Source organism: Pangasianodon hypophthalmus, chromosome 16 (genome assembly GCF_027358585.1).
Source record: "Pangasianodon hypophthalmus isolate fPanHyp1 chromosome 16, fPanHyp1.pri, whole genome shotgun sequence".
NCBI classification, from domain to species: Eukaryota; Metazoa; Chordata; class Actinopteri; order Siluriformes; family Pangasiidae; genus Pangasianodon; species Pangasianodon hypophthalmus.
The window spans coordinates 13,441,764-13,463,924 of NC_069725.1; the positions used below are offsets into that span (position 1 = coordinate 13,441,764).

The window sequence follows — 22,161 nt, forward strand, 5'->3', positions numbered from 1 at the left end:
TGTACTACTATAATGTTATGCCCATTGTGTTACAGTAATACATTTTATGTATATATGTATCAGTCAGACAATTTTCTAACCTTATGAAAAAAGAATAGGAAAAACATATGTATGTCAAATTTCCTATAATTTTTAGGGTCAACTTGGGGTCAGCTGACCACACCCCCTTATATGATGTTAAATTAATTAAATGTCAAAATAATAAAATGTCAGGCACATCCACTGCGAGTGCTTAGTAACAAAAGTTTTGACTTTCACTTATCAGGCCAGAAAATAAATAAATATGTTAATCTGTTCCAATTACCTGATGTCCCAATATAGCTGAATTCACCCTACATTAAAAGCAGCTATATGAATAGCCATTAACAATGGTAATAGTTAAGTATTAACATCTTTTTTTTAACTCATTGTTAATTGACATAATGACTTGCAGTATTAATAAAGATTATTTACATTGTTAACAGTCTTTTGTGTGAGTTTACCCAAACTTTAGGCTATGTACCACTAACAAGTTGCTTTGAGACAACATGATCAAATTCAGCCCACTTTATTGACATAGTGTTATAAAAATTGCTGTAGTGATGATCTCACTACAGCACAAGGTAAGGACTGTGGCATATGCTAATAAGTTGTTAAAGTTGTTAAAGACTAACTTAGAGCTGGGTGTAGAGGTGATTTTATAACACTGTATAATACATTTATTTTTCATGCCACAGATGAAAGCTTTAATAACGTGTCCCTATATTTCATTTGTATTTATAATATGTCCTAACGTAAGTAATCTTTATTCATACCAAAGGTCATGATATCGATTTACAAAATAAGTTAATAAGATGTTAATACTTGGCTATTACCATCAATAAAAGATATTCATATATGACTCATTTATAACATCACATGAATAAAATGGGTTGAAAGCAATTTGTTAGTGGTGTTGGCTTCAAGTCGTGAATTATCCCAAGTTACATACATAGTCTAAATTTGGGTTATCCCACAATATGTACAAAAAGATAATTATCTTTTTAATGTAATGTAATAATGTATGACAGTCATGATAATAATCAACAGAATTAATTTGTGGTGGATTAAGTTCTAACGGAAAACAAAATTTATGACTTTTTGAAGTCTTTTTGAAGTCTGTATACTGAAGACTTTATACTTACACAACCAAATCAATGAAGAGTACACCTAAGGCCTATTAAGGCATAAGACTTAGTGTAGATGTAGATTTTAGTTACCTTTTTAGAAAACCATGCATGCATTTTTATTTATTTTTTATATATATAGATGATTACTGCGATCGTAGACAAATACACATATACAGTCACATAGTGACTTATGACACAGACTGTCACACAGCCATTTTTTTCATGGAATGTTCTTGTAGTGTCAGTGCCTGTTACAAATGACATGGAAAAATGGTGGTTATCCAGTTACATATACTTTCGTAACAAGCATTATATTTCACTCCACCTATATGCCAGGGGCAGTGAGAATCACCTGGATAAAGTATTGCATGAAGAACAGGATTTATCCTAGGACTAACCAGAAAGATGCTCAGAGTTGTCCTTCACACACACACCAGTGGAAATGAGAAAGAAGGAGACGCTTCTCTTAGATTGGCATGACACAGTAGGGGCTTGGAGCTCAGTCCCCACTATACGTCATGGTAATTATGTTCACCACACCTTTGTGGCGCCACACTGCTCCCCAGATGTTAGGAATGTGTCTGTGTTGATTATCTTTCTGTGATATGGCACCACTGCCAAGCAGAACCTGTTTTGTTAAGAATGCCCTGCATGTCCCGCAAGCTACTCTTTGCTGTCACTGTGACAAGGACACATTTCCATCGGTGAGGTTTTTGGGTCCACGCATAGACTGATAACCCACTGCTGAAAAGCCTGTAGCCCCAGCAAGCCTAAGGGAATCACTGCTGTGGCTGCCATCTTCGGTCCTAGCATCCTCAATAGAAGCCACACATGGTGACCTGGCTGAATGTGATTGGCAGGCATAATAATATCTGGTTGGCTAGCATTCTCAGTGAATCTAGCCTCATAACAATGAAACATGTGGCCTGTTTTGGTGTTAGAGGGCTCTGTTTATATCACAAATAGTCCATCATGCATCACTTTGTTAAAAAGTATTGCCATGTGTACATGCATACATAAGGAGGTAATTCTCATTGTCCCAGGTGATTAGGAGGGTGAAATAAAAATCTTTTTTCATGGGCTAATGTAAATCAGAGCAAACTGGCCAAGTAATGGATATGAAGATCTCTGGTCAGTCAGTGCTCACTGGATATGTAATGTTATCCAAATAGCATCTTAAATTACCTTGTTAACTTGTATTAGTAGACAAATGTGATGATGTATATGCTTTAGTATTAAGTAACATAATATGGTGATACCAGTATGCCTTTGTACTTTAAAATGAATAGGTGACATAATTTAAGATCTCAACATCTCACATCTTACAGAAAAACCTTGAGGCTCTGCTTCATATTGTATGCAATTAGCAAATCAAGATGGAAAAGAAGTGTGGGAACAAAAAAAGTGTAGATTTGAAGAGGATGTGCCCTCAGCAAAAGGCTCGATCCCTAGCTTATGCTGAGCCCTCCAAAGAGGTACAAGCCTGGATGGCAGCGTCCCACCAACGCGTCCTCTCTAGACTTGCTCACGAGAGAGAGAAAGCGTGGGAAAAAAATCCTTTTCAAGACCTGGATTCAAAATTGCGCCACGACACACTTATTGGCCAATTAAAAGCTGCCGAAGCAAGGAATAGGATTCGACAGATGAGGCTGCAGTGTCATAACTTGAAGGTAGGTTTACTTATAACTTAACTTAATATAATGTGACATCATAAATTGCTGTTATATGCTGCAATTTTGAATGGGGAAATTCCCAATGCTTTCTTAAGCACACTTCCATTACTTCTACTAACCAAATGAAGTTCATTAGCTTGAGCACATGGAGGCACAAGGGATAAAGTTAATATGACTGTAGACTTTAGGAGCTGAGCTTGCCCAGAACGCATTACAAGCTGATTTAGTTTTTTTTTTTTCAAAACAGCAAAAAATGACAGACGAATCCATTCATGAATGAACAATATAAAATAGTTTTTTTGTACTGAAATTGGGATTCACTCTATACATACTCTATCTATCTATCTATCTATCTCTGTATCTGTATATATTTGTATATATATATATATATATATATATATATATATATATATATATATATATATATATCTTTAAGCTGTGCAATATAAAGCACACTGAGTGACACTGTAAACGTGCTACAGCTGGTGCACTCCATCACATTCCACTTTGAAATGTAATTTAATTTTACAACATTTACAACACAAGGCAGTGAGTTAACAAGTGGGATGTTTAACAGGTTCCTACCATACCAACACACAGTTACTTGGCTGCATACAGATGATGAGAAACAAAATCACTCCACTCCGGCTTAGGCACCATTTTCCTATGGAAAAAGCAAGCAGGTCATCTTGGGATTTTATGCCTTGCAGCTCTAATTAAAGTTTAATCAAGCTGTAAGTTGACACATCAAAACACTCATAACCTTCACACATCCTCGCTGATGGTGTGCTTTCTCACAATCATGCTTGAAAACTTATTTAAATGCCTAATTAGAATTTTTAAGACTCTCATATCTATCTATCTATCTATCTATCCATCCATCCACATGGCCATCCATCCAGCCATAGCTGAACTATTCTTGTTACTGTTAAAATGGTCTTCCAGTCCCAGGGTTGCCAGAAACCCACAATTACTTTGTACAATAGAGAAAGAATTACATTGCAATTGGATAAGCTGCTTTGTATAAAAATGCCTGCCAAATGAATAAATATAAATGTAAATCCTGTTATATGCACTTCTGAGTCATGGCAGGAAGTTGTTAAGGGTGGGTTAAGTGATTAGGTAGGTAGGGGCAGTTACATACAGTTACCAGGTTAGCATCATGTAAATCATCAAACTCTCAACTAAAATCATTGTTTGGCTCAATAATTCTATTTGTACATAAACATTAGGGGTGTAATGTAATGTATCTGTATCTATTTTGTGCTCCAAATATCCATATCTGTATTTGTATTCAGATTTAAACTTGAAGCAGCCATGTCCAACACTGGAAGCCTTTTTTTTTTTTTTTTTTTTTTAATGAACTCTACCACTATGCTCCTGGAAACATTGGAAAACACTGGAACAAACTCAGACATAGAAATTCATAAATGGTCTGAACTAGAGATGTACAGATGTGCATTTTTGTACTTGCCCACAATATTTGCTAACAAATTTAACTAGTTATATATATATATATATATATATATATATATATATATATATATATTTTTTTTTTTTTAAACATTCCTCAGGATCCCAGTCCCTATTTATATCTGTTTTTGTATCTGTTTAGAACACATTATCTGTCTATTCCAAATAATTATTTGCATTTGGGTAAAGATCCCTAGTAATATAGAATGAGTCTGAATTAAATGATTCAGTAATAATAGTAGTAATAGCATAGTGAGTCTGAATGAAGAATAAAAAAAAAAAAAAAAAAGTTCTGTATTATTGGAATACTTGCAGCATACAATTCTGCCTTCCATTACTCTTTTTAGCTATGTGATATTCCCTTACTTGTTAGCCTTGTAGATCCAATCCGAAACAAAACAAAAAAAAAGCGAACTTAAGAGTAAAATGATGTTTATTTCATTTTTGGCAGAATTATCTTTTTAAATACAGTAGCATTACTGAAAGGGCTGTAGCTCTTCATGAATAGGGTTGGGCAGCTAAGCCTGTGTGTGAATAGCATGTAGCAACTTTAGAGAGATGCTGCAGAAAGAAATGAACACTTGCCATTAAACCTCATACTGTATTCTGAATATTGCTAGATGCGGGAAATTAGCCTGATGATTTCGAGCCAGGCCAGCGTGCAGAGTGCTGTGCGCCTAGAGCTGTTCCTGGCAAAGGAGAAGCAGAGGAATAATTCAGACAGCCTGGACCAGCTACAGGTAACTTGGTATCTGATGCAGTGAAATAGCTTACATGGGCTGCACATTGAAAAAGCAAGTGTGTTTTCCCCAAAGTGTTTTTCACCTTGTATTTTTAAGTATTTTTAATAGTAGACATTAGCAACACTGAGTATGAAGTAAGGCCCTCATGTCTGTGAAGGTTTTCTGGCATCTGCCCATTACTTTGAATGCCTCATGCATCACTGTGACAGGGCTTGTTTTGTAATATTGAATATGCTGCACCACTCCTCCAAATAGCTTCAGCGGTGGGTAAACTTATGAAGCTCCTCACAAGAGTGGCAAAACATCTTCAAGGTTTTATGAGTCCAGGCACTTTAATATTAACTACTACTTGCAAATTCTGCTCACTTCTTTTCCACTGCCATTACTCACACTGCACTCAGCTGTAAGCAGGCAGATGCAAATGGTGCAGTATGTGTAATGTAAATCAACTATGGGTGTGCTTGATGTGAGTCAATGGAGTATGTTTATTAATTTTTTTTTTTTGTGCATTTATTTATTATTAAGACCTAAAGATCATATTAAACCTGCATAATTGTACCACTGCTTAAGTGGTTAAACTAAAAGCCAAAGGAAAATCCTGTCATATTCCCTTCCAAAGATCATAAAATTTATTATCTGCAATTTATTATAATCCCATTTGGCAACAACTACTCTGTGCTTGGGATGGAGGGCAGGATCTGAAGGCAGTTTAGGAAAAAGGAAGTAAATATTAATTACTCAGAATTACAGTGCACCAAAACAGAGGTGTGTCTCAGTTCCGACCTAAGCTGCCATCAAAAATACACTGCAATTTGCTGAAACCTTGAACGTTTGCCATCACTCATTCAAGTCCATTAGTTCCACCTTACAAAGCTCCTCAGATGAGTGGAAAAACACTCATCTTGATTTATGACTACTCAATTACTTCAATGCCTGAAAACGTTCATGAGTCTAATTAAATGTCAAATGTGTCTCAAATATTCTCTGTTTTGCAGTGATTTGAAAAATCAGTGCTGTAAAAACACATTAAATCTTGTACAGTTATACAGGATTAAGATTCAGCTATCTGGGGCAGCCCCACTGCATTTTAAAAAACATTGTCCCACATTGAATAGTGCTAAAAAAACGACTTGTTTCCAAGTGTAATTACTGGCCGTTACCATAGATTGTACAGGAGCAACCACTGGTTCTTAGAAAAGTTATACAGAAAAGTGCTGAGGCTCTCAAGCTTCTGTCTGTAGTTTTTGGCTTTCCAAATGTTAGTATTTTAGCTTCCATTTGGACAGAATGTATGTAATCAGGAAGGTAAATTAATGCCTGTAGTTTTGCTGGAGAATATGTGAGGCTGTATGTAGATGGATGCACTAAAAAGGTACTTTGACAAAAAAAAAAGAGAGAGAATTCTCTCACAATGACATTGTAAGGGGGGCACTGAACAGACATTAACACCTCTAGTGTGCCAACATTGGGATTGGCTTTCTTTTCTGGTCAGGCCAACAAGATAAAACAAATCGGAAATTGAACTTCTATATTAGAGTTATTAATCAAGAATCACCTACATTATTCTATACTAACTCCTTCTAAACTAACTAACCCAAATGTTCAACCATGTCCACAAAATATGGGGGATTGGACCAGCCAAAGTTGGATATTGTTTTTTCCTTTAGTCATTCATCTGTAGGGTTCATGTTACAACAAGTATCTTTATGATAAAGCTTCGGTCTGGAGACATTTACATTGTTGTCATAACCAGCAGTGTTTTGTGCTCCAGTTTGACAGTTAAAACTGTATCTCCATAATAAGGGCAAACAATAGGCTACTGCCAGCTTACTGGTCTTTGTTAGAAACTGCTGAATGTAACAAAATAGTAATTTCCTTCATTGTAGAGATAGTTCTTCATTACATGAACATATTTTTATATAATAAATAAGCAACCTCAGAATGTTTTCACTTCAAAATGTTCTCCCTCTATGTTTTAGCAACATACACTTACATGTTCAGCTTTGTAAGGAAATTTTAGACAGTTGGTTTCCTGACATTTTCCTGGGGAATGTCACTGCTTTGTATTGTGAATATCACTGTTTTTTTTTTTTTAACTATGTATAGTTAACATAACCTGTTAAAGTAGTCTGAGCTATTATAGTAGTCAACCATATCACTGATACTGAGTAAACCATATTTTAGTTCAAATCTGTGAAACAAAGTTATTATTATTATTATTATTATTATTATTATTATTATTAGTTGTAGTAGTAGTAGTAACATTGCATGAACAAGAATAGAAGTCATATCACCACTGTCAGCTAGCATGCTCCGAACAGCACTGCTGTACACAGAATTGACTCCTTGCTCCAGCCCCAAATGTAAGTGCAAAAAGTCTATGTATATAATAAATCTGATCAGAAAAAAATCATTTTGGAACAAGTAAAATTGAGAAAACATTGTTATTTATAGCACCCTAAAAGATTCATATACCGTTAAAGGACAGTTGAAAATGGTCCTATATGGCCCCAAAAGTGTTCCGCTATTGTTACAAGACGTTTTTTTATATTACATATTATACAACATTTTATACAACTATATACAACATCTTTGCTAAGAATGTACCATACTGCGCCATCAACCGAAGCATAAAGCAAGGGCAGTGTGACGTGCTCGTGTGGATTGAAAGATGGTTATGTATGCAACTGAATAGAGGACCACCAGGGAGATTTTCTTCAGAACTAGTATAGTTTTCCTTTTGGCTCATTTCATTGTTTAGAACCAATAGCATGTTGCCTTGTGGCATGACCTCACATGGGTAACCCATTAAAGATCATACTACATTATGGTCATCCTCTGGCCATTCTTATCAACCCAAGTGGTCCATTTGGCCTAGTGGTCCTCCACTCAGTCACAGAACCACATGCACAGAAACAACATACAACTCTTTGTCCAATGTATTTGTCTCCAACATTGCAAAGGCACTCAGTCTTCCTGTTTCAGGGGGCTCAGCAGCCAAGCCTTCTGCCCATTTCTGTACCTATTTCATCCTAGAGGGCTCCACAACTGTGTCTGCTGTTCTCTGTGCTCACTTCTCTCCCTGCTGCAACAAAGTGGCGTCAGAGGAAGGATAATAAATAGGCAGCAGTATTTACATAGTCTGTGCTTCATGCACTGCTATTGTTATTATGCTGCAGTTAGGGCAAGGCTCTGTAAATGATAGCTGAAGATGCTCCAATCCCAAACAATTAGGGCATGATCACTGTCCATCATCCAATTTCGCCAGTGCCTGGAAAAACAAAAAGCTCTCCATCATGCCCTGCAGTACCGGAGGTTGGGAAAGTTCAACAATTCACAAGTCCTCGAGAAGAGAATGGCCAGTGGACGAGCGTGTTGTGGTGGGAAGCTTTTATAACCTACCCAAGTGGAGTCATTATCAACTTTGCTATTGGTACTGTGTGAAGTGTCATGGATTTCCACTTTGCGTATCATGACAAGGTGATGTGCTGATGTTTTGATTTGTAATATGGTCCTGTCTCTGCCCTCCATAATGTCATTAGTTTGTTAGCTGATTGTGTCAGCCGGTTCTGTGTTACTGCTTAATTAGTGAAGTGAAGTGACTTGTGGCCAAGTATGGTTACCCATACTCGGATTTTGTGCTCTGCATTTAACCCAACCAAGTGCACACACACACAGTAGTGAACACACACCCGGAGCAGCGGGCAGCCTTTTTTGCTGCGGCGCCTGGAGAGCAGTTGGGGGTTCTGTGCCTTGCTCAAGGGTCTCACCTCAGTCGTGGTATTGAGGGTGGGAGAGAGCGCTGGTCATTCACTCCCCCCACCTACAATCCCTGCCGGACCCGAGACTCGAACCCACAACCTTCAGGTTTACCTTCGGGTTGCAAGTCCGACTCTCTATCCATAAGGCCACGACTGCCCCCAGATTAGTTTGTTTGTTTGTTTGTTATACTTTGCTGTTTCTTTGTAGCATTGTCAAGTCTTATGGTTTATTTTTGTCACTTTATGTCCGAGCCTTGTTTTCAGAAGAGTACTTCCTGGTTTTGACCTTTGCCTGTTTCAACTATGAATATGGGTTATCCTTGTGTGACGTTGCCTGCATGCGTTTTGTCTGAATGCCAACAACACTGATTACGATTCTTGTGTGGCCCTAAATAAAACATGGAAATGGGCTAATGGAAATATTACACTGGTTCCAGTGAAAAATGCCCTAGCGGTTTAGGGGGAAAAAACAGACGAACTTGTTGAAATGGAAGTGTGACTGCCACATGTGGCACATCTGTCACATACATACATACATACATACATATGTACATAAACAAACAAACAAACAAATAAACAAATAGGTAATGCTCCAGAAACACATCCTGTGAGAATTCACCTTTATTCTGAAGTTAACCTCTTCAACTGTCAGCTTATTGTTCATTTATTCATCTTAAATATTATATTATCAGCAACTACTATGATTTATTCAGTAACTACAGTGAAATTAATTGACGAGATATGCGGGTATGAACGTAAGTCTTGGCATGCCAACTATAGTCACCAGATTATGGAATCAGTGAATCATTTGTGACCCTCTGCTATATGTAGTTTGTTCTCTAAGCTTTTTTTACACACTCTGTGGCAGCTGTTTTCTTAGTTTAAACATGTTTTACTTTTATTTATTGCTTTACAGAGACGGAGAGTAGAGGAAATTCTGGAGGATGAAAAGGGCCTAACCATAATCAGAAGATAAGTGGAGAAATAAAGGGGAAAGGGAAAAATGAAATTATATCCACATTTCCAAACAATGCTGTGAAAACTGTGAAATATAGAAATAATAGTATCTATGCATTCCTTGGTTCCATTTTTAATAATAGCTGGCAGAAGCATACATTAAAAATTTAGCATGGGTGAATACTTTACTGCTGATGGACTGCTTAAACATTGTAAATCACTGCAATTGCTCCTGTTCACTGCACTCTGTTCACAACGTTACTGAAAAATATATTTATGTACTCAAATGACATGCAGCATGATATCAGAGTAGGTAATTATGTTCTAAACTGGGTTTAGGAAAACAGGAATGTTGTGATTATACTGTAATTTGATGTCCGACTAAATGTTGTACAATATGCAAAGAACTGTTTGTTGTCTATTCAGTCCTTTTTTTGTAGTGTAGACAAATTACAGTATGTGATACCCACCTCCTATTTCCATTGTTCTGTAATCATAGAGCCCATACTGGCCAGCCTACTTAAAGCATTCGATGCTGTGCAAAGGTTTGTAAAACAGATGGTTCAGTAACAGCACACACTACATGCAGTGAAAATTCTTTTGCCTGAGGTTTGCCAGGTCTCACAGGTACAGGAAGGTAAAACCACCAGGAAAGTAAGGTTGGGGTTTTAAAAGCAATATCTGTCACGCAAAAGAGTCACAATACTGTACTTGGATCAGGATATGAAAATAATAATAGCCCGTATGAGTTACATAACAGGCACTCAGGTCTATAAGAACCGCAGTATGAACTGCACATTCAAACAATATAATACAATTCAGAATGCTAATCAGGATGCTTAAAACTGCAATAGCCATATGACTTCATATCATTAATATATAATAGGATAATTATTCCCCTACACACACTAATTAAAACCACAGTCATTTACAATTATCATGCACTGTATCATTTTTTACAGTGCATAATAAAACTAAATCATAAATGTGGTCTGTTATGATATAGGCCATAGATACTTCATTGTCACATTCAGTATTATCATCTTTTTACATCAGTTATGTAGGTCTCACTCTGATAAAACAGAAAGAAGCTTGCATGCATTTCCAGACAGATATGGGAAACAGTATTAGAGCTGACAGAAAATACACGCAGGATAGCAAAATTCTCCTGCACATTGACGATGCTACAGTTGATGCACATTAGCATGCAAGGTGCAAGACATCATCGAAGCCCAACATTATCTTTTAACTAAAATCAATCCTTAATTAATGCAACCTAGAAACCCAGCACATCATTTATTGTACCTGCTATAAATCAGGCTTTCACTGTACTGCATTGCCAAGTTGTGTGCACCTACTGTGAAGCAGAGAGCTCTACTGACACCAAGTGGCAGTTACACTTATTCTTCAATTCCTGTTTGCTATAGACTGAATAAACTTCTCTTTAAGTGTTTGAAATTAAATCTGGTCAGATTTGGTCAACATCTAAAATCTGCTTGCTTAAACTTGCGCACACACACACACACACACACACACATATGTGTGTGTATGTATGTGTATGTATGTATACATACACACATGTATGTGTATGTATGTATGCATGTATGTACACACATTATATATATATATATATATATATATATGTGTGTGTGTGTGTGTGTGTGTGTGTGTGTGTGTAGATAGATAGATAGATAGATAGATAGATAGATAGATAGATAGATAGATAGATAGATATGGATTATCCTTATTGTATCCTTAGAGTTATTCTGATTGCTATACTTTTACAGGTGTTTGAGACCTTTTATCAAGTTGTTTATTATTCCTGGTGTTTGGCGCCTCCTGCTGGTTAACATTGGGATTTATCTAAAGATATGAATTCATTTATATTTACCTTTGATTTATATCTAAGTGCTAGGCAATACTGTAACATTAAAACCACTGTGCACATAGTTGCAGGAAACTGTCTGGTAGTTTAGAGATTATACTGGGTAATTTACAAGAAGAAGGCCTATGAAACAGTTTATTGGAATATACAGGGGTTGTGGGGCTTGTTTGCCTTTATCTGTTTGTCAGATTCATGAAGTCACAACAAAAACATGTCATTCAGTTATAAAAAGAAGGATGCTTTTGTTTCCTAGATTCCTGCATTATTTGATATATGAGGGAAGAAGCGAGGTTGTTGAGTAAAGGTTCTCGGTAAGAGGAGTTCCACTGGAAAAGACAATTACTGAGGAAGTCCTTCGTCAATCGGCCGAGCAGAACTGACTGAGTTCGCGCATGCGCCGTTCATCCTTAGCCTGCCTCCGTCAAGGGTGTCGATTCTGAAGCTGGAACACTGGAGGAGGAAAAAACGATACTGTATTCTTACATATATAAACAGCAAAGAAAAAAAAAATTAGAAACGGATGTGCTTCAGAAAACGAAACGGCTACCGCCCTCCAGACCATTTTAATGCCAAAATTGTAAGTATCTTCGTGTAGTAGCGTTTTTAAGCGAAACGGTTCAGTTTGCCAGCGGATGGTGGGTTTCCCGATTCGAAAAGGTTCGTGATTTCCTCGAGAACGGGGTCGTCCTCAGTTAAATCCCGGTCTCCTTTCTGACACATCAGCACTAAACCGCTGTTTTTTGTTTGTTTGTTTGTTTGTTTTGTTTTTTTCGCTAGCCTGCAAGCGTTTAGGACTTAATGTGAAACCACCTCTCCTAGAAACAGACGAATGTCTGTGATAAGCTGTGTAAACTAGTGTGGCTATTTGCAAGTGAGAACGCGGCTACTACGGCGTTATTTCCCATGTGTTCCTGCTGATTCGTGCTGCAGTAAAATGACATGTACGGGCTCAGAGGGAAACGCTAGCTGACATTTGTCTTTGGTGTGTCTGCCGCTGTTTCGAAACCGGGGCTTTGATTTAATTTTCCGGAGTGTTCAGTGAGAAGAATTGTGCGTCTTCTGTGTGTATTTGTTTATTGTAGGAAGGACGGGTATAGGAACAAGGTTCGCTACCGGGAGTTGTTAAGAGCCACTTTTCTTTTCGAGGAAAAAAAGCAGAGAGCCAGTGAAGATAGCCTGTGGCTATCGAGCCAGATTTCCGAATACAGCCGGATTTAAACAGTGTGCTATTTTACGTGGTGTTTTCAGTTTTTAGTCCATTCAGGAAGACCCTATCCCCCGGTTTTTAAAGCAAACAATCTCAGAGACTAACCTAACACACGGATTAGCCTGCGGTGTTGTGGGAGGGGGTCATTTTCAAGTCAAACATATAGGAAGTGTGGGCGGAAAAATAGCTTGTACTTTATATTCATTAGAGCTAATTATGTGTGTTGATTCTCCTCGCTAATTATATTTTTGTATCGTTGTAATTCTCTCCGCTGCATGCTCTCTCGAGTTCTTCCTTTTTCACATCTCCAAAGATGTTCTCTCACTCTCTCTCTCTCTCTCTCTCACGCTCTCTCTCTCTCTCTGTATCTGTCTCGCTCTCTCCCTGTGGTTCTGGCGTAGTAAAGCGCGTTCCCGCGTCACGCGCGACACCTTCGAGTGAATGAATCGGGAGCGCGCGCCGCGTGCTGGTCTAGCGAGGAGTGGGCGGGTCCTGGAGCAAGAATGGCGCGTGGCGGCAAGGAGCTTTGAACGCGTTCGCGCGTGGCGTCGCGTCGCGTAGAGAGCGCGCTTTGTAGCGTGGGAGCGCGTGGGCGGGCGGTGCGCGCGTTATGTGCAGCGCTCGCGCGCTTTTGACGTAATTCAGAGGACTCCCGAGGTTAACAGGAATTTCTGTGAAGAGGAAAAGATGCATATACATTTTTCTTTGTGACCTATGTGATCAGTCATTTTACTAATTCATTGGAAAAATGCATGTTGACGTGGTAAATCTAGCTATTAATCAACAGTAACTGATGTTTAAAAATACAGCAAAGAGTGTGTGGTTCTCTGAATCTATGTTGCTACCAGAATATTGTTATGTTGCTCAGCTGGCATGCATTCTCAGGAAAAAAATGCTACTAAACTGTACCTTTCCTTGTCTCTGGTGTGGTACCCTCAAGCATACTCCATCTGTACTTTTGGTATGTGTCTTTAAGCTGTAAAGGTGCATGTAGTGAACCTTTAAAGCTTTTCTAAGTAATTACTGTGAGGTAATTATGGTCCAATTATGCACCTTAAATCACTTTTAAAGGTACACTATATGCAGGTTTTCAAGTGAAAGTTTGTTAAAGGTTTAAAAGATGTACCCTTGAAGTTATCACCCCAGTGACAAAGAAAGGCTTTTTTGTGTGTGAGACTAGAATCACATAACTGCACAAATTAATACTGAAGAGACCTTTTGACTATCAATACCTTATATTTCATAAATACAGTGCAATGGCTTTAACAAAGTCAAGCAAATTTTTTGGCCCATCTGTAGACAGTGAGATGAAATATTGTGCTTTCAATACCACAGTTTAACATACAAGACCATACAAGGTTGCGCTATATACACAGTGTTTGATAAATATGAGACCGACTGCTGTGCAAAACTACAGATTCCATAAAAACCACAAGTGAAGCATAACACTATAAATGCAAAGACAGTGCAGGCAATTACACAATGCACACTTACTATACAACTATATAACAAAACTAAGATTTTGCGTAATTGGAAACATTTCTGTCTATCCTAGCCATCATTCGTCATCCCTTAAACTGTCTCTGTAATGGTGTATAGCCAGTGTGTTCAAGGAATTGTGTTACTGCAGCTTTCATACTAGTCAAGACACTTCAGGAATTTTGACACACTTAACCTACCATTCTAGATGTTAGATCTGTTGGCAACATGCTGATATTGTGGTTACTATATATATATATATATATATATATATATATATATATATATATATATATATATATATTACATGTATGCATGTCAGGGATGTATAATTAAAAGCATTTAGACCAAAATAACCAAGCAAAGAAAATACAAAGTTATACATACTCACCTAGGCAAGAAAATATTTAGTTACAGATAAAATGTTTTTGTTTCTGTTGTGTAAAGAAATGCGGGATTTAATTAACACATTTATAAGGTCAAGAGTTCATAAGTATGTCCTGAATATGTGGAACAGCAACGCTGCTTCGACACAGCCAATCACATTTCAGCCCTGTGCTCTGATCGATTAATATTCATGCTTTTGACTCGGAGCCTCCTTCTGTATGAAATCTTCTGTACATGCAGCACTGCCATAAGAAAGCCCCATAATTCGTAAAAGATGCAATCTCATCTTGTTTGTTGAAATTTTTAAAAGAATTTCATTTCTTGGCACAAATTACTATAAATGCTCGTTACTGACAGTTTAGTTAGCTAGCATTTCCTGGTTAGTGTTGTTGTTGTGGATACATTTTTCCACCAATATCGAGACCATGTAGTCAGTAATGTATAGTTTGAGATGGTGATAGTGATAAAGCAGGGTTATAGACATCACACAGTTACATATTCTCAGTAGCATGTAGCACGCTCCTGTAAAGTTACCATTTAAACCGTTGCTTTCAGAGACATGTTGTGATTGACCAGCATATCACAGTGAGAAAAAGTTTTATCACAAATGTATTACTTTCTTGTCTGTAAATCATCATGGATTCCTGGTTCCGGTGAATCTGATCCAAGAGGATCATACACATTTAGTAGTACACATCATTGCTAGTAAACACTACCCTCTACAGTTTAAAGACTTTATCTTGTTTTATGGGTTACTCAACAGACATTTATGAATGAATTAGAACTGGAGGGAAAAACAAGTAGAAAAGGCACTGTGACTGGTCCATGGAGTTGGGTAGTGAATAAATGATTCTTTGCCATAGTTCTTTTTAAACAATGCTTTTTTTGACAATAACCAAATTTTCACATGCCAGCTTACACTTTCTGGTATAAACATTAAACTATTTTTGAGGGACATTTTAGTGGGTGCTATTAATGCATGTTTTTTGACCACTTTTATGTATAAATAATACTTTTTTCACAATGACCAAAGCCACCATAAAAGCTTCCTCTTCTATTTTACTTATTTTATTTTGTTCATCCATTAGTATGTGTAATGCTAAGAAGAAGAAGAAGAAAACACAATATATGCTATTCAGTGTCCTTTATAATTGCTTAATTTTAATTTAATTTTATAAATTCAATTACCCTTGGTAATGCTAATCTTATAGCCCCCTGATGAGGTGGTAAATTACAGAGTCCCTATGGTGACATGGTGAAAAAAAAAATATAAGATGGGAGGAAAATTTATATTTCAATGCTTTTGCATTCGCTCGCAAAACTTTTGCGTTCCCCCGAGAAACTTTCCTCCCATCTCATATTTTTTTCCATCAGCATGTCCCCTTAGGGGCTTCGTAGTAAACACTCTGCATGAGCGCATTGTTAAAGTAAATGCATATTGCCTACAAACTGCAGGGATTTTTTCTTTTTTGTATATTTTAGAGTAGTTTAAGCTTTCACTTATCATTATGACCAATGAGCCAGATGAACCTCCCTTGGTTCTATGTTTGTGCTCATCCTAGGATAATTTGCTGGTTAATGCTGGTGTACAGTTAATTTGTTTGGCCGCAAACCAGTTTTTTTTTTTCGTGTTTTTGTTCAGTTGCAATTTTCATGGTCAGAAATGAAAGCTGCACTCATGTGGGTGTAGTGACGAATTAGTAGGTGTGACATTCAATATTTGCTGGCACAGTGCCAATGTGCAACTAACCCGTTATTGGAAATGTTCATTGTTTATGTCACATTTGTTTCTTCATCTACAGTAACCACTTTATCCTGGTCAGGGTGGCGTGAGATGGGGACACACCCCAAATAGGGTCAAATAGGCCATCACTGGGCACCATGTACACACATTGACACATTCACACAGGGACAATTTATAGTAGCCAATCCACCTACTGGCATGTTTTAGGGAAGTGATAATGGGAAAACAGGGCCTCAAATGCTTAACACCTTTACCTGTTTAGCAAAACTTGACAGTATTATGGAATACTTTATTGGGAGTACTCTTGCCTTGCTTATCAGTGTGTAGAACAAATCAAATGTGGATTGTTTAGCAGTTAAATTCATGCCCATTAGCCCCTAGTGTGTCATAAATTCTTTTCATACAAATATCCTGATAAATAGCTAGGATCACTGAATGGCAACAGCAGTTACCCGTTAGTGCTTAACCCTTAATGATTACTTTATGGTTATTAATAGGACAATTTGAAGTGGTGATGTTTTGCTTCGTAGTAGCGCTTCACATAACTTTAATATTCTGTTTTCGTCTACTTAAAAAATGTCATCAGTTTACTAATCAAACCAGAGAAGGTAAATAAAATGAAAGAAAAAAAAATCTGTGAAAACTCTTAATGTCTCCTGCCGTGTAGCTAGTCTCTGGTCTGATGAGCTTCCTTTAGCTAAATAATTTGCATAAATGCATGTGATTGGATAAGGGTCTGACAGGTGTAGAGTAGATATCCATTCAGTCACGTAACCTTTAATAATCTTAAAAATTAGAAAGCACTGATATGCCAGTGTGATTTGATACCAGTGTGTACCAATTCTAATTTAACGATGCATTGATAAATGAATCATTTATTTTCTCACTCTGTTTTCAAGGGTGACTGCAATGGCGTTTGTTCATAAGATATAATTGCACCTAATTGGTTGGCAGAAGACCAGTGCAATAGTTATGCAATTAATTAGTGTCCATGGGCTGGTTACAGTCTTCACCGAACATGTTGCACCCCTGAATTAGAGCCAGTCTTGTTTTGGTGAAGAGAAAAATTCCAGATATGTTCACTCATTTCTGTTAGCGCATCAGATAACCAGGAGAGCATGATTTTCGGGAGGTTTTACTATCGTCAGCGAGGAATCTTATGTTTAAGCCACTATCACTGGCATTTACTCTACTCAGATATGCACAGAAATATTATATGATCCAGACTCTTAAATCAAGGTTAACACTGACATAAGGAATTTCATGAATTAAGCCAACTTTGCTAGCTGTTCCTTACCTATCTTCAGGGTCCACATAAGCTCTTCTGAAAGACTTCATTCACACTTTCTGTCCATCATAGTATAGGCAGACAGACACCATCCCAGACTGAAGAACATTTCTTTTCTAGCTAAACAGGATATTCCAGTTCAACATGCATTTCACTGTGAGTTATGCTCTTTTTATCAGTGACAGAAGCTAACGAGGCCTTACGTCAGGTCAGCAGGTGTTAGTTCAGTATTAGGAGCTCTAGAAAGTTACTCAGGTTTGGACAGAATGTCTGAGAGTAACAGATGGCTATATGACTATATGCCATATAACAGTGTGGATGGCAGAAAAGAGTATGTGACAGCATGTTTACTTTTTAAGCAATAACAGTTATCTTGAACACATGTCATAAAAACATATTTATGCTTACACATAACACAGACAGTTAGCCTTAAAATTAGAAAGCAGTTTAATTTGTCATTGTGATTTGATGAGGAACAGTGACTGTGTATAAGTTTTAATTCAATGGTTAACTGATCATTTATTTTCATATTCTCATGTAGCTCTGTTTTTAAGGCTGACTGCAATGCCTTTTCGAATGAAAGTGTTTATATCGGGTGTAATAACTGTAGTACTGCAGTTCGAGTGATTATTTCATCTTATTTAGCAGATATTTATCTTTTAAAGCTTGTTGCTTAATGGTTACTGTGAATTGTTGAGTAACTACAGTTTAACTAATTAGAAAAGTATGTAGTTACTATTGCAAGGAACGTGCATTCATAGTGTAGTGGTGCAGAGAGTTTTTCGTCCTGCCTCTCATATTCATTTTCTATGGAGACAGGCAGAAATCCTGCACAGAGGATTATGGGAGCAAAATGAGAAGAGTGGGAAAACACATGGAGGATTTTTCAACTCTATGCAAATGAAAAGTGAACGTTCTTGGGCAATGGCCAATCAGATTGCTTTATGTGGCATGGGTCTCGTCGTTATTTACGTCCATGGTCACAGTCAAGCCACGCTGAAGTCAATGCAGGGCAAAATAGAAGCGACAGACAGCAGTGCTGTAAAAACTAAAACATGATTACAGCCGCACGATGACTGAAAGTCATTTTTTACAACCTACTGCCAAAAGACCCCCAAAACAAGTAGGAAGAAATAACATTGGTTTAAATGAATGTATTTAATACTCAAATGCACATGAAGTGGATAGGTTAATAGTTTTAAAATGTGTACATTTAGTGGGTGATTTAGTGGGGAATTTAATTACGTTTAAGAAACAATAACAAAGATTTCTGAAAGTTTTAGTTAGTTTGTATAAACCTCTTTTCACTGGGGCACAGATCTAGCTTACACATCCACATTAGGGATGGACGATTGGTACTGAAGTATCAACACTTTTAATCCTTAGGCTTCCTTTAAAACCTAAAGGTTTTAAGTCCTATATACATCTTTATTTTTATCAAAAGAATGTGACCCTTTCACCGTCTCACTCCTCCCACACACACACACACACACACACACACACACACACACACACACACAAGCAGACACACAGAAATGAACGAGACAGGGAATGTGTATTAGATGTGATATGGCTGAAAAGAAAAGAGAGTTTGGAGTTATTTAACAGCTACAAATTACAATGACCCTGCCAAAGTATGATGCTAGAAGTTTATGTAGAATGCCAGTTCTACAAACCTGATGAAACACACTTAAAGGCCAAATTTCCAGTAGACTTTTAGTTTTAACTGAGAAGAACTGAGTACGTACAGGTTTTTGGAGTGATTAATTGCACTTTTATTCAAGGATTATTTCTGTAACGAAACAGGACCCAAACAGTCTCTAGATATTTATTACACCTCAAATTATTGATGTCCATATCTGCAAATTCCGGCTTGACAAATCACCATTTTCGCCATTTTATATACACAAGAGGACATCTTGGAAGTACTGGTATCAGGATACTAGGTTTGATATTACATGGTATTGGATCTAAATGAAAACCGGTTATTCATGTGCTTCATTTGTCGCTACACCTCTTCTTACAGTAGTTTCTCAGATCGAAGAGTTGCTGTAGATCATAAACGAATAAAGAGATAAACAGTAAATTAATTTAAGTATACACTGCTGTCTTTAAGTGTTATGTAAATAAATGTAACAATTCATTATGTCACTATAAACTATTAGAGCACACTCTATTAGAGAACACTCATAGAGCATATTAATAAACAAAAATCCCACAAGCCCAACAATTTACCGTGTTAGTAATATAATTTTACAATATCTCATGGTCACTTAGGTATAGTAATCATGCTTTTTTTATATCCTCCGTTTTTTGCATTTCAAATATGCATTAAGCATATTTGAAATTAGTTTTGTGGAATAAAAGCACAGGTTCATCTTCCTATCAGAAATCAAATGAACACACTGGCGTTCTCAGTATACGAATATCTTTTGCTGCATCGAATCGTACCACTATATATTTTTCTTCTGTCCTTCATGGTTTGGTCTGAAGGAGGCAGTTGAAGTGCGAGTCACCAAGAGATTAGCCATGCTTCACCATAACAAAAGACAGATCCTAAAAAGGAAGCATGAGTCATGTATGTCAGTCTGTGGTCATCGCTGAGTTTGCTCCATCTTTCCTCGCCATGTTCTTTGCCATAATATCGCCATATTGGAATGCTGCCATTTGAAATCTGTGTTCAAGAGTTTTTCCCACCTTGTTTTTTCATAACTACTTCACTGTCATGCGTAACATGCAGCTGGTGTATCATAAGTCTGCATATTGACTTTCTGTAATCTTTACTACTACTTTTTTTCTTTTTTTTTTTCCTTTTTTTTTTTACTTACGACTACATTTTAGCCTTTTGCTGTCTTTGTGTATTTTCCACAGTACAGATTCAACAACTTCCCTTTCTGTCCCTTCTTTTTCTTCTCTTGTCTGTTGCTCATTTCCCCTTTTTTTGAGCTGAGTTCATCTTCCTCCTCTCTTCTTCAGCTTGCTAAAGGAGAAGTAAAGTAGGAGATGCTGGCCATGCCACACTCACTTGTGCTTTTAGATATGAATATAATCAGAGACCACCCTGGCAATCAAACAGCTTATTAATATTTTCACTTAGACCTGGGGCAATGTAAGTATTATCTTCCCATTAGTACTGGGGGAACCCACTGCTTTAGTTGAATTATTAAATGAAAATGTGTATTTAGAGGAGACATACAGCTAAGAATTGGTGTGCTTTCAAGGCTATGTTGATTGATTGTAGGGTTGTGCTATAATAGCTAGAGTGATAAAGACAAGTATTTTGTTCAGACACATTTCAGCTGGTTTGAGAACAAAACAGATTTATTGCATTTGATCATTTAAACACCAGAAATGTTTCTTTTACTTTGTACATTATAAGCCAGTAGTCCGTTTAATGTGTTTGATAATCTTCAACGAGAAGACTGCTCTGTAGTCACATTAATCATGTGACTGTACTTAGATAGTATAGACAGATCAGCAAGACAAAACAGTGTACAACCAAACAGACAGGCAAAACCTATGAATGGAGAGTATGTAGTTTAATGCCGCAATGAGTCATTAAAAAAAACGAGATGTGATGTTAGCCATTTAGGTAATATTACAGTCAGTTGTGTTTAATTAATTAAGAGATCCAATAATTAATATAATCACTAAAATAAAACTAATTGTGCAGCACAATTCAATGGCCATTTTGTCAACTTGTTAACAGATTTATGGATAAATGAGTATAGTGCTTTTTTCCTTTAAAGCGTATTTTCTGATTCGTTTGCAAAGTTTTTAGGTTCTGTTAAAAGGTCCTGATGTCTGTATACTGTATATTAAAACAGTGGTTCTCAAAGTGGGGTCTGTGGACCCCCAGTGGGCCGTCAAGCATAGCCAGGGGGGCAGTGATTTTTAAAATTTATTACAGTGGTGGAAATTAACCATAACTAACCATAATCAAAGTTATATTTGTTACTGAGTTCTTATAGATATTAGACTGTTTGCCTGGTTACTTGAATTGAATGGGTTTAATCCAAACCTCAAAAAAGGAGGCCTATAAATAATGTCAACTGAGAATTAATGTGTTCTGTTAGTTGAAATTTTAGCATTAGAAAGCTCAATGACTCATTAAGTAACCAAAATGTTATTATATACATTTAAATGCTGAGCCCAATATGCACCACATCTTGGATTTTATATATTAAAAAAAATGGTGCTGAGGGCTTCAGTGAAATTTATTTAACAGTTAAAGGGATCTCTGGCTGTAAATAGTTTGAAAATCCTTGTATTATAAAATGACAACGGTCTTAAAAAATGTTTTACTCTCCCTCCCCCCTTTCTCATTCTCTCTCTCTCTCTCTCTCTCTCTCTCTCTCCCTCTCCCTGTCTCTCTTTGTCTCTCCCTCATCTCCAAATATTGCAGTACTATAGTAT

At 37.0% G+C, this 22,161-nt stretch overlaps 2 protein-coding genes across 6 annotated transcripts in view; both read left to right on the forward strand.

Annotated features, from left to right (window-relative positions):
* Positions 1–2,492: 2,492 nt before the first annotated feature.
* Positions 2,493–10,079, forward strand: LOC117599301 (protein LKAAEAR1-like). The gene is made up of 3 exons (XM_034312200.2): positions 2,493–2,818; positions 4,915–5,034; positions 9,715–10,079. The coding sequence occupies exons 1-3, from the start codon at positions 2,525–2,527 to the stop codon at positions 9,772–9,774; spliced, it is 474 nt and encodes a 157-aa protein (XP_034168091.2). The 5' UTR covers positions 2,493–2,524; the 3' UTR covers positions 9,775–10,079.
* Positions 10,080–11,997: 1,918 nt separating this feature from the next.
* rgs19 (regulator of G protein signaling 19) overlaps positions 11,998–22,161 on the forward strand; it is a 49,217-nt gene continuing 39,053 nt past the window's right edge. Inside the window, exon 1 of one of the 5 annotated variants that reach the window (XM_034311555.2) lies at positions 11,998–12,217. Coding sequence is in view for 2 of the 5 variants with exons in the window: in XM_026921344.3 (XP_026777145.1) it covers positions 12,161–12,217 (57 nt within the window). In the remaining 3 variants the exon portion in view is untranslated. Of the gene's footprint in view, positions 12,218–14,665; positions 20,855–22,161 lie in introns of those variants that run through there. The other 4 variants (XM_026921344.3, XM_053240679.1, XM_053240680.1 and 1 more) reach the window with 4 other exon arrangements.